We start from the raw sequence: 13,309 nt of genomic DNA, 5'->3' as shown, positions 1-13,309 counted from the left end.
TAGCGCCAGCGCTGAGATCGGGAGGCGGCAAGAGGCCAGGAGGGAAGTGAGCGGTGTTGGAAGGCGATAAGCCAGATGAAGAAGAGACTCGCTAACTTAGTGAGCTGGGTGGGCTTCAGCACCCATCAGAGAGCACGCAGGGATCGTGAGAAGCCCGTGCCTGGGTATCATGTCGATGTGAGAGAGCTGAAGAAGTTCCACAGAGCCGCATATTTAGGTGACAGGTGTACAGTGGAGGAGCTGCTGACATATAAGAGAAATGTCGTAGACAGCAGAGACAGGAAGAACAGGTAACAGCGGTGAGGCGGGGCGGGGCGGGCCTGGGAGGAGCTGCCAACTATGGTTGTAAGACATGAATTTTAAATTGCCTTCCCATGTCAGAGATGTTGAAGTGTGAGACAATGAGCATGTTAGAATCATTGAAGTACAGTGTTCTTTCTCATCCTTGCAGCAGTAAAGTAGATATACGATCATTTTACTTAATTGAAATGTTGTCTTTGTAAAATAGTAACGGTAACAGTTATAATATTACCTAACAATTATTGAGCTATTATTTTGTGCAAGGAACTGCCAGACATTTTGTATAGCTTTTCATTTAAGCATCACAGTGGGGTCCTGTAAGATAGCTACTACTTCATGCCCATTTTGTTGATGAGGAAATTGAGGCACAGACAGGCTAAGTGAGAGCTAATAAGTGACAGTGTTAAAGTAGAAGTGAGACCCAAGTTGAGCTGAATCTCAACGGCATGCCCTTTCTATTCAAACAGGTAGTTCTTCCATTAATGTGGTGAGTAGTAAGAGCTAATAAATATTGTTCTTTCCCCATAGAAAGAACTAAGATAAGACTAAATGTTAGTTTTAAAGGGGTATGAATAGCATGCTGTTGAATGTTTACAATTACATGAGTAACTGTATCTTCGAAGTAGTACGCTCTAATTTCCTAAAAAGTCCTCTCATGTTCGCAGGACTGCCCTACACTTAGCCTGCGCCAGCGGCCAGTCACCAGTGGTGGATCTCCTTACACAGTGGTGGTGTGATCTGAATGCTCGTGACAAGGAAGGCAAGACAGCTCTCATCAAGGTGTGTAGCAGCCAACCGTGTCCACGTGAGATGGATTTGATTTAATTACTTAGAATAAAAATGAATTTATCTGTTTTAAATATAACGAATTGCTGGGACTTGAGGAATGTTAACTTGGAATGCCTAGCACTTACAGTCTGTTTCTTGGTGTGATACCAACAGGCTGTACAATGCCGGAAAGAAGTGTGTGTCACTATCCTGCTGAAACGGGGTGCTGACCCAAATCTTGCGGACGACTGTCAGAACACTGCTCTGCATTACGCCGTCTTGGCTGGAAATACATCAATTGCAGCAGAGCTGCTCCGCTATGATGCAAATATTGAGGCGATAAACAAGGTATAGCTCAACTGACTTTATTTACAAGATATTTGAAATACAGGGTCTTTTCTAGCTACAGGTGTTTTATTTATAGTAATATGTATACTGAATACAATACATCAGGCCCTGTTATCATGGAGCCAACTCCAAAGCCAAGGCCAGAGGCTAGAGGTAGTGCCCGCAGAAAGGGCAGAGCTCTGTCTCCCAGCCACACTTGTACCCCAGAAGGAACAGCTTCCCATTAGGAAGTGCCTGGGAGTGGGTGGTAGGCTCAGAGCCTACAGAAGATGAAGGCTTGCGGGGAGTGAAGTGATGGCAAGGGCGGGCTGCCTGCCTGGGGATGGGTGGGAGGAGGAAGGAACCCAGTACCCAGCAGGGGGAGCTGGGTGACTGCACCTGGGCAGGGGAGGCAGCAAGCCACAGGCCCTGAGCACCCCAGGATCCCAGGTTCTAGAACCTGGGCAAGTGAGGTCAGGTCATGTTTGACAGCCAGCAGGGGCATTCATTTGTGCTGGTGGCCACATGGCCCTCCGTGTACACCTTCACCTTGGGGTCTTCCATGCTCAGCCTGGTGTAGCTCCCCTGTGGGGCTGTGGCTGTAGGTGGGGAGCAAGTGATGGCGAGACTGGTCCTCCTGCTTTTTCTCCTGGCTCTCCCCTGAAGATTTTGATTGAATAAATGTACTCAGGTCTAGACGCAGGTATTTCAAAATACTTCCCCGAGATTCTGATACAACCCTTGGTTAAGAACTATTGAATGGATACGTGTAATGCATGTAAATTCACAGATCTCAAAAATAAGACATCTCTGGAAGAGCGGGGGTTTGATAGATGCTGCTTCTTTCAGTGCTCTCCTTTGCAGCCATGTTAGCCTGACTTTTACCCGTCTCTTCCTTTGTGACTGAGGAGTTTATTGGCAATATTACTGGCAGTATCTATTGCCTTGAAGAATAGCTCCTTTTCCTTTCTAACCACTGATCATTCAGTGGCACTCAGACAGTCTTAGAAACTTGCTTGTGGTGAGTGATTCAATAAGTAGAGTCGGATCCTTTAAAGATTTTGCACCTTTTGTTCCCATCCAGGTCATTAGGTCAGCAGGGTTTTTCTGATTGCAGTAATAGGAAATCATGAGCCTTCTTTTGGTTAAAGCTGTGTGACGGACTCTTGCAACCTATCTGTTAGATTCACTGAGCCCTAGCATAATCAAGATGACAGTTTTTTTTAAATTAAAGTCTAATTGATTTACAGTGTTGTGATAGTTGCTGGTGTACAGCAAAGTGATTCAGTTATACATATATATATATTCTTATTCAGTTATATATATATATTCTTATTCAGTTATATATATTCTTATTCAGTTATATATACATTCTTAGATAGATATGTATGTACACACACACACACACATTCTTTTCCATTATGGTTTATTACAGGATATTGAGTATAGTTCCCTGTGGTATATACAGTAGGACCTTGTTGTTGATTTATTTTATATGTAGTAATTTGTATCTGCTAGTCCAAAACTGCTAATTTATTCCTCTCCCACCCCCTTTCCCCTTTGGTAACCATCAGTTTGTTTTCTATGTCTGTGAGTCTATTTCTGTTTTGTAAATAAGTTCATTTGTATCGTATTTTAGAATCCACATATTAAGTGATATCCTATGGGATTTCTCTTTCACTTTCTGACTTACCTCACTCAGTATGATAATGTCTAGGTCCTTCCATGTTGCTGCAAATGGCATTCTTTCATTCTTTTTTATGGCTGAGTTGTATTGCATTATATATAAGTATACCGTGCAAGATGGCAGTTTTAAACATCAAGACCCATGACATTAGTAACAAATTGGAATTGTTCTAATAATTTAGTTTCAGCCATCTCATGAATTAATTATCCATTTGATTAACAATTGGGGAGAATTAGATACAGGTAGGTTGTAGTTGTAGTAGGCATTGGAAAAATTCTTGAAGCAGGTGTTATGAGCCTTTCTAAAAATGTATTTATCTTACAATATTTTTTTTAATTGAGGTATAGTTGATGTACTATATTATATGTTACAGGTATATAGCTGAGTGTTTCACAAATTTTTAAGGGCTATGCTCCACTTATGGTTATTATAAACTATTGGCTCTTCTCCCCAGGTTGTGCAATACATCCTTGTACCTTATTTTATGCCTGATTGTTTATACCTCTTAATCCTTAATCCTAATTATCCATTTGATTAACAATCAGGAAGAATTCGATACAGATAGATTGTAGTTTTAGTAGGCATTGGAAAAATTCTTGAAGTGGGTATTATGAGTCTTAATCACAATTTTTATTACATGTTAGGGCCCAGTGTTTTTGTGTGTAAGACATATGATTCTAAAGAAAGGCAAGGTTTTATATACAAATACTTGATTTATACCCAACTGTTTGGAAACACAGCAAACATAAAAACACAAGTGGGCTATAGACTAAACATGCCTGGGTATGTTCAGTTTGTCTCCACACATTGAGTCAACATTTAAAATTTAGGAGACTTGTGCAGAAATCTACACTTCAGAACTTCTCCTAAAGAATCAAATCTGGTCCCCCTTGAGCCCAGGCCTATGTGGTCTGCTGTACAGAGGTGGTCCCTTCTCGGTGGGGCGTGTGTTCTCCAGTTTGCTGTCCTCACTTGTGACCTTCCCTTACTCAGGCCACCTGTGTTGCCTCTGTAAGCATTTGAATTTCCAATTCCTGTTGTATATTTTGATAAATATTTCAAGATTTTAAAGACAGTCTATATTAATTTATAGTCTACTTCATATTTTATAATAATCCCTTAAGAGTGGGATGGAATTTTTCTAATTAGAATTTTTAAGTTGGTTTCAGAAAAACTTTTTCTTTACATGCAAATAATCATATTCCCACTGGAATGTCTGCAAGCTTTATGAGATTAGTCATAGTTGTAATTGGATAGGTTATGCATGTTGCAGACAGTATGGTATCTTTCTCCTCAGCGTGGCTCCTTAGAAATGTAGTTGATTCAGTAGCTAAATGGTTCTCTCTGGAGCAGTGTTTAGAGTGTCGGGAGTAGTAGTTGAGCAGTAAGGTAACTAGAGAATGCCTGACACACGCTGCAATAGAAGCGAAGGTTCTTGGAACCAGCAAATGTCTGAAGTGAGTTTCAGAGAATGAAACTTTGGAAGAGGTCCAGGAGGAACCTTTTAAAGAGAAGGAGCACAGAGGGGTGAGGAGGAAGGGGCTACTTTTTATTTACTTTATAGTGTATGTTTAAGTTCAGAGACTTAAGTTTTTAAATTCAGTTTTGAAATTTATATGTAATTTTGTACATTGTCAACTGTTTTTACTATTTTACAGTATAACTTGACACCATTTTTACTCGCCGTCAGGAAGAACAAAGAAGAAATGGTCAAATTTTTGATAGCGAACGGGGCAAATGTACATGCAGTCGACAAGCTGCAAAGGTACAATAGTTTGTTCTCTCTCTCTCTCTCTTTTTCTAATCTTAATGTTGTTCTAGAGTAGTAACAGCCAATCAGAAAGGTTAACCTAATAAGAAGAGGATTAACTTAGAATCAACACATCATCAGTTAGGTAGAAAAGCAATTATTCTGCCTGGTGTGACAAAGAACAGTATGCAGCAGGATTCATCTTCCTTTATGATAGCGACTGATGTCATTTGCATCCTGATTGTTTTGGTCATACGATCTTACAATAGTTCAGGGGTTTCATTTTAGTTTTATTAGTATGGACTCTAATTTTAATTTACCTTATGAGACAGTGTTGAGTTTCTTCATTCTTTTATAATTTGTTTTAACCTCTTCTTGGTACATATTTTTTTCTTAAAAGACGCATATTAAACAAAGAGGAGTTTGTTTTGTCTTTTGGATGACTCTGCTTTAAATTACTTTCTTTGAAGGATACTGATGTTATTAGGTTATCACTGAGTGAGTATCACTACGAGAGTAACTATTACCAGATACTGTGGGCTCATCAGTTTTTATCCTTTTTCATTTCTAGTACATTTTGATGTTTTTATTTTTAATTGATGATGGTAGGAGGAAGAGAAATAGCTTTAATTATTGAATAAACATTCCCTTTAAAGAAGACAAGTCATTGGTGGATGATAAAGAGGAAAGAGCTGGGCTTTAGAGTCAGACGAGGTTGAATTCCCAGCTCTCCTGCTGGTCAGGTGTGTCATGTCCCTGGGGGACATGACTTATTACCAACCAATATGTTTCCTGACACGTAAAGGAGGGTCGTAGTACATCCTTCAAGGGTGGTTGTGCCTAAGAAAGACCATACGTAGACTATTCAGGTTAGTGCTGGGCACATGCTTCTCAGCGTGATTAACTGCAGCCATGACTCTTTTTATTGACATTTTTATTCATATTACTGTTTTCAGCCTGCAAAGAGCTTCTCCTTACCTGACCTCTAGCTGATTTTAAAGTATTGTATTTCAGACGGGGGAAGAAATGGGGAATCCTTTATTTAAATCTTTACCTACTTCAGATAATGACCTCAGCATCCTTTCTTGTCCTTCAGAGGACTTTAAATTAGCAACTTCTACTATGTGCTACCCAAGTAGGACAGGAGGCTTCTTTTTTGTCCCTCCGTTTTGGCCTTGGAGGTAATTTGCAAAGATGAGCACTCGAGCATGTACATGGTCAGTTCTCCAGGGGTGGGCAGGATATTAACTTGGTAAAATAGATCAAACTAACTGTTTAAGTTAAGCTAACTAAGTTCCTAAGAGTGAAGTTGTCTCTTTTATTTTAGATCAGCACTGATGCTTGCTGTACGTCATGACTCACCGGACGTAGTCAAGCTGCTTCTTCAGAGACGTGTTAATGCCGATCTGCTAGATGTACACGGACAGTCTGCTGAACGATATGCGTGTTCTAATGGTTTTAAACAGTAAGTGTTTACATTAAAGTACCAGTTATCTCTAAACTGAGGTTGGAAATGATCTAACTGTGACTTGTTATGTGACAGGTGAGAATTCCTAGTTGGGAGCAGGCACTTTGGGGATGGCAGTGAGACCCTCCACATCATCAGCTGGAAACCAGCAAAAAGCCAGACTAGTGAGATGGAGCAGTGGGCACAGGGTTCTTTATCTCAGAGTTTGTAAGATGTTTATCCTTAGGGTCCTGCTGTTCTCCATTTCATTCCAGTGTAGCCCCAATGCATGGGGTACAAATAATGTCACATATCTGATTTTTCTAACTAGTTGTTTGGGTCTTGAAATGTTTAGTAGAGCAGAAAATCCTGCATTTTCCTTTGGGGACTTTCTTGTATAATCTTCCTCTTGAATTTTCCAAGAACCTGAGGAATTCCCTAAGGCCACAGTGACAATCCTCTCCCACAAGGCATCGGGGCAGGGCGAGGGCATTCTAATCGTTCTCTTGTTTCCCTTGATTCTGTTGCTGCAGCGTTGGTACTAAAACTGGTTTTAACAGGATCTCCTCGGCAGCTGGGTCTGGGGTCTGGATGTTGCTCTCTAAAGACCTTTAACAAAATTTTAAAAGAAGAAAAGGAAAAAGAAACTGGTCCTGCAGTCGGGTCATGATTGACCTCTGCTCCCGGGATGCCTGTGCTGATCCAGTTTCCGCGGTCTTCGTGGCGATGGACACGTAAACTTCAGAGTGACAGCTTGTTTAGTTCTCATACATATGCTTGTATGAGGTCATATATTTATAAATAAGTTTAACTACAAGTTAGATAGTAGCTGAGGTGCCCTGAAGTATAAACCACGAAGAACAGCTAATCACCGTAATTTGTAACATTTTCTGAAAACTGCCACATTTAAATGTTACACCTATGAAAAAAACACACCTTGGGTTTTATTTGGGATTCTCCAATAGTTCCAGCATTAAAGTTCAAGAACAAATTATTCCATTCTTCCAGTATTTCTCTGAGCATCTGGGGGATACATTATCTCATTAAATCTTCATAATACTCTTATGAGTATTAATAACTAACTGCCTTACAGTAAGATCCCAGTTTTATAAAGGAAGACTTTGAGCTGAAGAGAAGCACCTTGTCCAGGAACAAATAGCTGTTGGTTATAGAGCTGGGACTTCTGAGTTCGAGATACTTTCCGTATGTCAGGCTCGCTCTAGTTAACTTGCTGAGCTGTAGTGCCCTCAGTTCATGACTACTTCACCTTACTTTTTTTTCTTTTTTAATTATACATCTTAAATTTAAAAGTGTAGATTGTACAAATTTGAATATATGGGACAATTGAAGTTTTGATACTGCCTGTGATATTGTCTGAAATAACCTAAGAATTTAATATACTTGGTAATTGTTTTTCATATTACTATTCAAGTAGTAATACTTATTTATCACATTTTTTTATACATAGCCTTTCCCAGCTGATTGTCGACTACAGAGACGGAAAGATTCCAGATACTCCCCCTCAAAATAGCGACCCAGGACAGAGTTCTGGTAATAAGTTACTCTTGTTGGGCCCACCGTAGATAAAGAAAGTAAGGTTGAGGAAGTTTTGATAATGAAAGAGCAGTGAAAAAGGCCATTGTGTAAATTTTGTGTATGTTTTCATTTTTTTAATTAATTTTTTCTTAATGGTCTAGTATTCAGAATTATGTAAGAAGTTAATTGTAGGTAATTTAAAATCTGAGACAATATTGTCTGAAAAGAAATTCATTTATTTAATCATGGCCCCTGAAGTCCCATATTATATCTTTGTGTAAGTAAGAAAAATAGGTTTTTAACTTTGTTGGACATTTCCTGTAACAGTATAACAAGTCGGCCTTGTTACAGAGCTGGCTCTTTAATTCTTACAGCAAATGGATTACATTGGGTAAATGAATGCTAGTTATTGCATAGTGATTAGTCTCACTAAAAAGTGATTGTCTTTGAAACTGGGAGCTCAGCAATACCTTCCTGGTGCTGTAAACAAATGGCCAACAATTAGAACTGCACAGCTGGGCCAGTGTGCAGCATACTAGTAAGAGGTTGTTTTTTAAAGGTACCTAGTGATAGGGCAGAAGTCAGGAAAGCAGTGCCTTGTTGAGAAGCACTGGTTACTTTTCACATCATTACACCAACAAGGGCTCTCTCTCACCAATTTCATTCCTCAGAAGTGCAAACAGAATGAGATATATTGCCTTCATGAGAGTCAGATGTTTTCTTCTTTTTGGGGGATACTTGTCATGAAACTATATTTTGTTAGAACAAGATTTTCTATTGCCATTAGTTAAAGGATTGTCATAATAAATACTCAGCACAACTCAGGACTCAACAAATTGTAAAAAAAAAAAAAGCACAGAAGTGCTTCACTTAAAAAAAAAAAAAAAAAAAGACTGTGTTGCCTAGATGTGACCCCTAGCGTGCTGTTCAGTCTGAACTGTATGAGGGCACCTTTAACTTAGTACACCTTGATCAAGCAAAGAAATTCTGTTGTAGGAAATACAAAGATGGAAAAGACAGAGTTTTGGTCTTCAAGGTGCTCATAACACAATAGAGTTGTCCCTGGTTAATGTCTGTATATTTTTTAAACAGGATTTTCAAAGAAAACATTCCTATCTGTGAATTCATCCACTTAACAGATGACTATCAAGTGTCTTTTAGGTACTAAGCAGCACTGTGACGTTACAGAATGCAAACAGGTCAAAAGCACAGTTCCTGGCCTCCAGGAGCTTGTTGCTGTCATCCTCATTTTTATGATTGGCTTTACTTTATTCTGTGCTTACTGTGTCCCAGAGCCTACTAGGACTTTGTAACTGTCTTTATGTATGTTTTATTGGTACTTAATAGGTACCAAATACTTTTAAGTCCATGGTAAGGCAAGAAGTTTTTTAAAAATGGGTAGGATGTTAGGTAAGCCACGCAGAGCGAGTAGAAGTTTGCCAGGGAAGGAGGCAGAAGGGCAGTGTTTGGTGGGTGGAACATCTTTGAAGATTACATTTGGCAGAAAGGACAGCGGTGCAAAGGCTAAGATGTGCCAGTGAACTTTGCAGGATCTGTGAGTTTCATTTTGTTGGTGCAGAAAGGATGCTGTAGGAATGGTTGGGAACGAGGTGACTACCTAGCTCAGGCATGCTTCTGAAAGCTTTTCTAGTACTATAGAAAGGAGTAGGTCTGCTGTAGACCTTGGGAAATTTGTCAGAATGCTTTTAGCTGCCAATAATAATAGGAGCCCTAAGTAACAGTGGCTACAGCAACAGGAGTCAGGATTGTTTAGAAGGTTCGGTGATGTCATCAGGATCCCAGATGCTGTCCCTCCTTCAGCTGTGAGGCTGCTGGTGTTTGATGTTGCCCTTCCTGGTCTGCTGATTAGCAGCAGCTCCAAGCATCATCTTCTCACATGACAATATCCGCAGGCGAGGAGGGCTGCTTCTCTCTGCATGTTTTCTGTTAACTAGGAAGAAAACAGAGGCGCTTCCGGTAGACTTCCCCTAGCATCTTATGGGCTGGGCTACATCACATGCTCATTCCTAAAGCAGCCACTGGGAAAAGAAATGCAGTTACTGTGATGACCTTAAAACAATCATTTCTCTTTTTGCAGCTAAGGAGAGTTTACCTTCTTCGCATGCTGGGGCAGAAAATATCCAAGAAAAGTTGCAATTGCCCAGCAAGGACAATGAAGAAGAAGTGGTTGTCGATTTGGGAACCAGCAATGGCAGCTGCATGGATTCAGTGAAGAATGTTGAGCAGAAGAGTAAGAAGATTCGATTTGAGTCTTAGGGTTTCCTGTTATGACATAAAGCGGGGATGCACAAGCTTTTTCTATAAAGGGCCAGAGAGTCAATATTTTAGGCCATGTGATGTCTGTCACGTCCACTCATGTCTGCCATTGCAGTGTGAAAGCAGCCCCAGACCGTATGTGAGCGAATAGGGATGACCGTGCCCAGATAACACGAGGTTGACAAAGCCAAATGGCAGGGTGGGTTTGTCCCATGGGTATCATCCAGAAATACCATGCTATGTAAGCTTGACATTGTCAGTTTATGATACTGATTCTACTAATGGTTATCATTCTTTTGTGAGTCTCTTAAAGTTTGGTTGGTATTTTGGTCCTTGTAAACAGCAGTTCACTTTAAAATATCAAATTTGGATAAACACCCTTTTTTTTTTTTTGATAAATATAAAGGAGGGGAAGTGGTTTTTATGCATTAATTACCTACCAGGAGTATAATCAGTATTCACTCAAGTGTGTAGTCTCCAGGTGTGGTCCCAAAGGAATGCTTTTTAACAAAACATTGGTCTTATACTTTTAATATTCTGTATTTTTCTGTTGCTCATATAAACTGTATTTTACTTTCTTCTTTAATAGAGAGTTTAGTGATTAAGGTTGCACCGAGGTTTGAAGACATCTCTGTAAGCCGGTAGGATTTTATGGATTTTTAAAAATTACATGTTGACTAAGGGAACACAGAGAAAAGAAACAAGGCTTGTTGAGTGTCCTACTCTGCGTTTGACACTGTTTTATGTACTTGGCATTTGTTACCTCATACAGTCACCACAACAGCTTTGCAGAGTAGCTGTGCTGTTATAGCTTACTTCTAGTTAATTAGGCAACTGTAATTTAAGGAGGTTGACTAGTTGACCCATGATTCCATGGTTAACAAGTAGTTGACCTGTAACTTAACCATCAGGCGGCCTGGCTCCCAAATCTGCTTTCTTATCCCTCAGCATAGACTTTTGTGACTTGTTTGTTTAAAGAAATGAACTCACTCATTTTTGATGTGTATTTTTGCTCCAAAGTATTTCACCGAAACATGATGTTGATGATTCACGGCCTCCATCAGATGATGACTTAGATCTTGCTCCCAAGGTAAAGTGTTCTCTTGTGAAATTAATTTTTCTGCTCTGAATTTAGTTTTGTGTAGTATTTACTCTTAAAACTTAGCAGTGTTCTGCCTATCATTGTTTTATGTTTGTATGAGAAAGTTGGTCAGAGTAAACCATTTTATAAAAATGTGGCAGGGTTTTTTTCTTTCTTTCTTTCTTTCTTTTTTTTTTTTTTTACTTTGGTAAATACTGAAGATGAGGCTGAAGCAAAATGGACTAGAAAATAGATCACGACCGGAAAATTGTACTGTGAAAAGGCTTCCCACAACAGAGGAAGTGTGAAGCTTGGCCAAGGATAAGGATTCTTTGACTTAAACCACACTGACGGCACTTGTATAATACTCGTGCCTCAGGGACATCTTCAGTGCACACAGCTACTTACTGTGATAATCATGGCCTCTTCCTGAGGCCTTTCAGTTCCAAAACTACGTAGCATGTATCTTTTTCCCCCCCTTGGACACTTTTTATTTTGATATCAGAGAGTTGTGTGGAAAGAGAGTTTTTTTTTTTTTTTTTAACTTTATTTCTATCTCTGGTTCTGCATTAAGACTAAAATAATAGTTGACATTCTAGAAATTTAGAAATTAAAATTCTGTTCCTCAAAATCCATATTATAAAGAAATTCCTCTGTGTTTTCTAAATTATCCCATTATGAGTATATTCAAAACTCTGCATCTAACTGAAGAATACATGTTTTCCCTAAAATAACAGCCAGCTTTAAAAGTAGACTCTTAATATCAACCATATGATGGAACCTATTTCAGAATTCTTTTGTATTACAGTTTTAAAAAGTATGTCCAGTCCTCATGTCCCATTCTAAAATTTCAAGTTTCAGACATTTTGTAGTATAGTTATTTACATATTTATCTTATAGCCCCTGCATCAGTATACATCGCTAGAGATTAGGGAACGTAATTGTGCATTTCCTGGAGCACCTAGAGTAAGGTCTTAAATGTAAGAAGCATTTTAGTATTTTTTGAATGTGAATGCATGAAGAGACATGGAATTCTGCATCATGCTGCAGGTAATATAACATGCACACTCTATCATAATGAAATCTATTTGATGATACAGGTAATATAATATGCGTACTATGTCATAGTGAAATCTATTTGAATTCTAAAAATATGACAAATTTCTATTCCCTTTGTTTAGGTTGTAAAAGTTCAGTTGTTATGAGAGGAAATATGTCATAAATGCCGAGGAAATAGATAAGAAGTATATGATAATTAGGAAAAGGTTACAGTCTGTTTTTCAGTATCCATCAACTGTGAGCTTAGAATTTGAGATGAAAACTTTTTAACCTTCTTTTAGCCCCCTCTGATGTTCCATTAAAGATATCTTTTCAAGCTATATATTATCCTTAGAATCCTGATTACCAGTTCTTTGTCTAGGTGGAAAGCTGATGTGTTAGGAACTTTCTAAAATCTATTTTTCTCTCTAGTAATAATTGGCAGCGTTCAGGTAGTGAGAGATGACCATGTACAATTGAGTGACTTACAGTGACAAGATTTAACTCTTACTTATAGTAGTATTTACAAACAAACAGTTGTAGAGTAATACAGGTCAGTGTTATTGGGGATATACTATGAACAAAGGCCTTTGTTTTATATATATGGTTTGTACATCATATATTTTGATATTTTATAAAGTTTGCTGAAGAATAATATATATACTTGCATATATAACTTACATACTTTTATATATATAACAAAAAGGTAAAACAGTGGCTTTCACTCATCGTATATCCCTAACAATACTGATACATCCCTGATCTATTATATATAAATGCTGAAATATATATATTTCTCCACATGCCTTGTTATACTTACATTTTCCTTTTTTTCTTGCCCTAAGTTTGTACTGGACTAGTCATGTCTCATTTTTTCTTTTCTTCCTCCTCCCCACTTTTTTTTTTTAATGGTTTGCCCCAAACAATATTTTTTTTTTTGCAGAAAACACTTCTTCAGTGTCTGTTCTTTCAGTCCATCTCACTCTGCCTCTGTAAACATATTTAGTGACAGCTTTCTGTTTACTATGTGTGTGGCTTTCACTCATGAGTCATTGCCCCTCAGAATTACTTTTGTTTTTATTCCTCTTTCTTAGAAGT

The 13,309-nt window shown here is 38.6% G+C and overlaps 1 protein-coding gene across 1 annotated transcript; it reads left to right on the top strand.

The window, feature by feature from the left end:
• Positions 1 to 11,200, top strand: LOC135319202 (putative ankyrin repeat domain-containing protein 19). Its single transcript, XM_064478459.1, has 9 exons — positions 1 to 290; positions 966 to 1,080; positions 1,243 to 1,416; positions 4,741 to 4,847; positions 6,160 to 6,297; positions 6,813 to 7,830; positions 9,914 to 10,066; positions 10,682 to 10,733; positions 11,113 to 11,200. Exons 1-6 carry the CDS (start codon positions 76 to 78, stop codon positions 6,892 to 6,894), a joined length of 831 nt encoding a protein of 276 aa, XP_064334529.1. The 5' UTR covers positions 1 to 75; the 3' UTR covers positions 6,895 to 7,830; positions 9,914 to 10,066; positions 10,682 to 10,733; positions 11,113 to 11,200.
• Positions 11,201 to 13,309: the final 2,109 nt, after the last annotated feature.

This window comes from Camelus dromedarius, chromosome 24 (assembly GCF_036321535.1).
Source record: "Camelus dromedarius isolate mCamDro1 chromosome 24, mCamDro1.pat, whole genome shotgun sequence".
NCBI classification, from domain to species: Eukaryota; Metazoa; Chordata; class Mammalia; order Artiodactyla; family Camelidae; genus Camelus; species Camelus dromedarius.
This window is presented reverse-complemented; position numbering and strand designations above follow the sequence as displayed.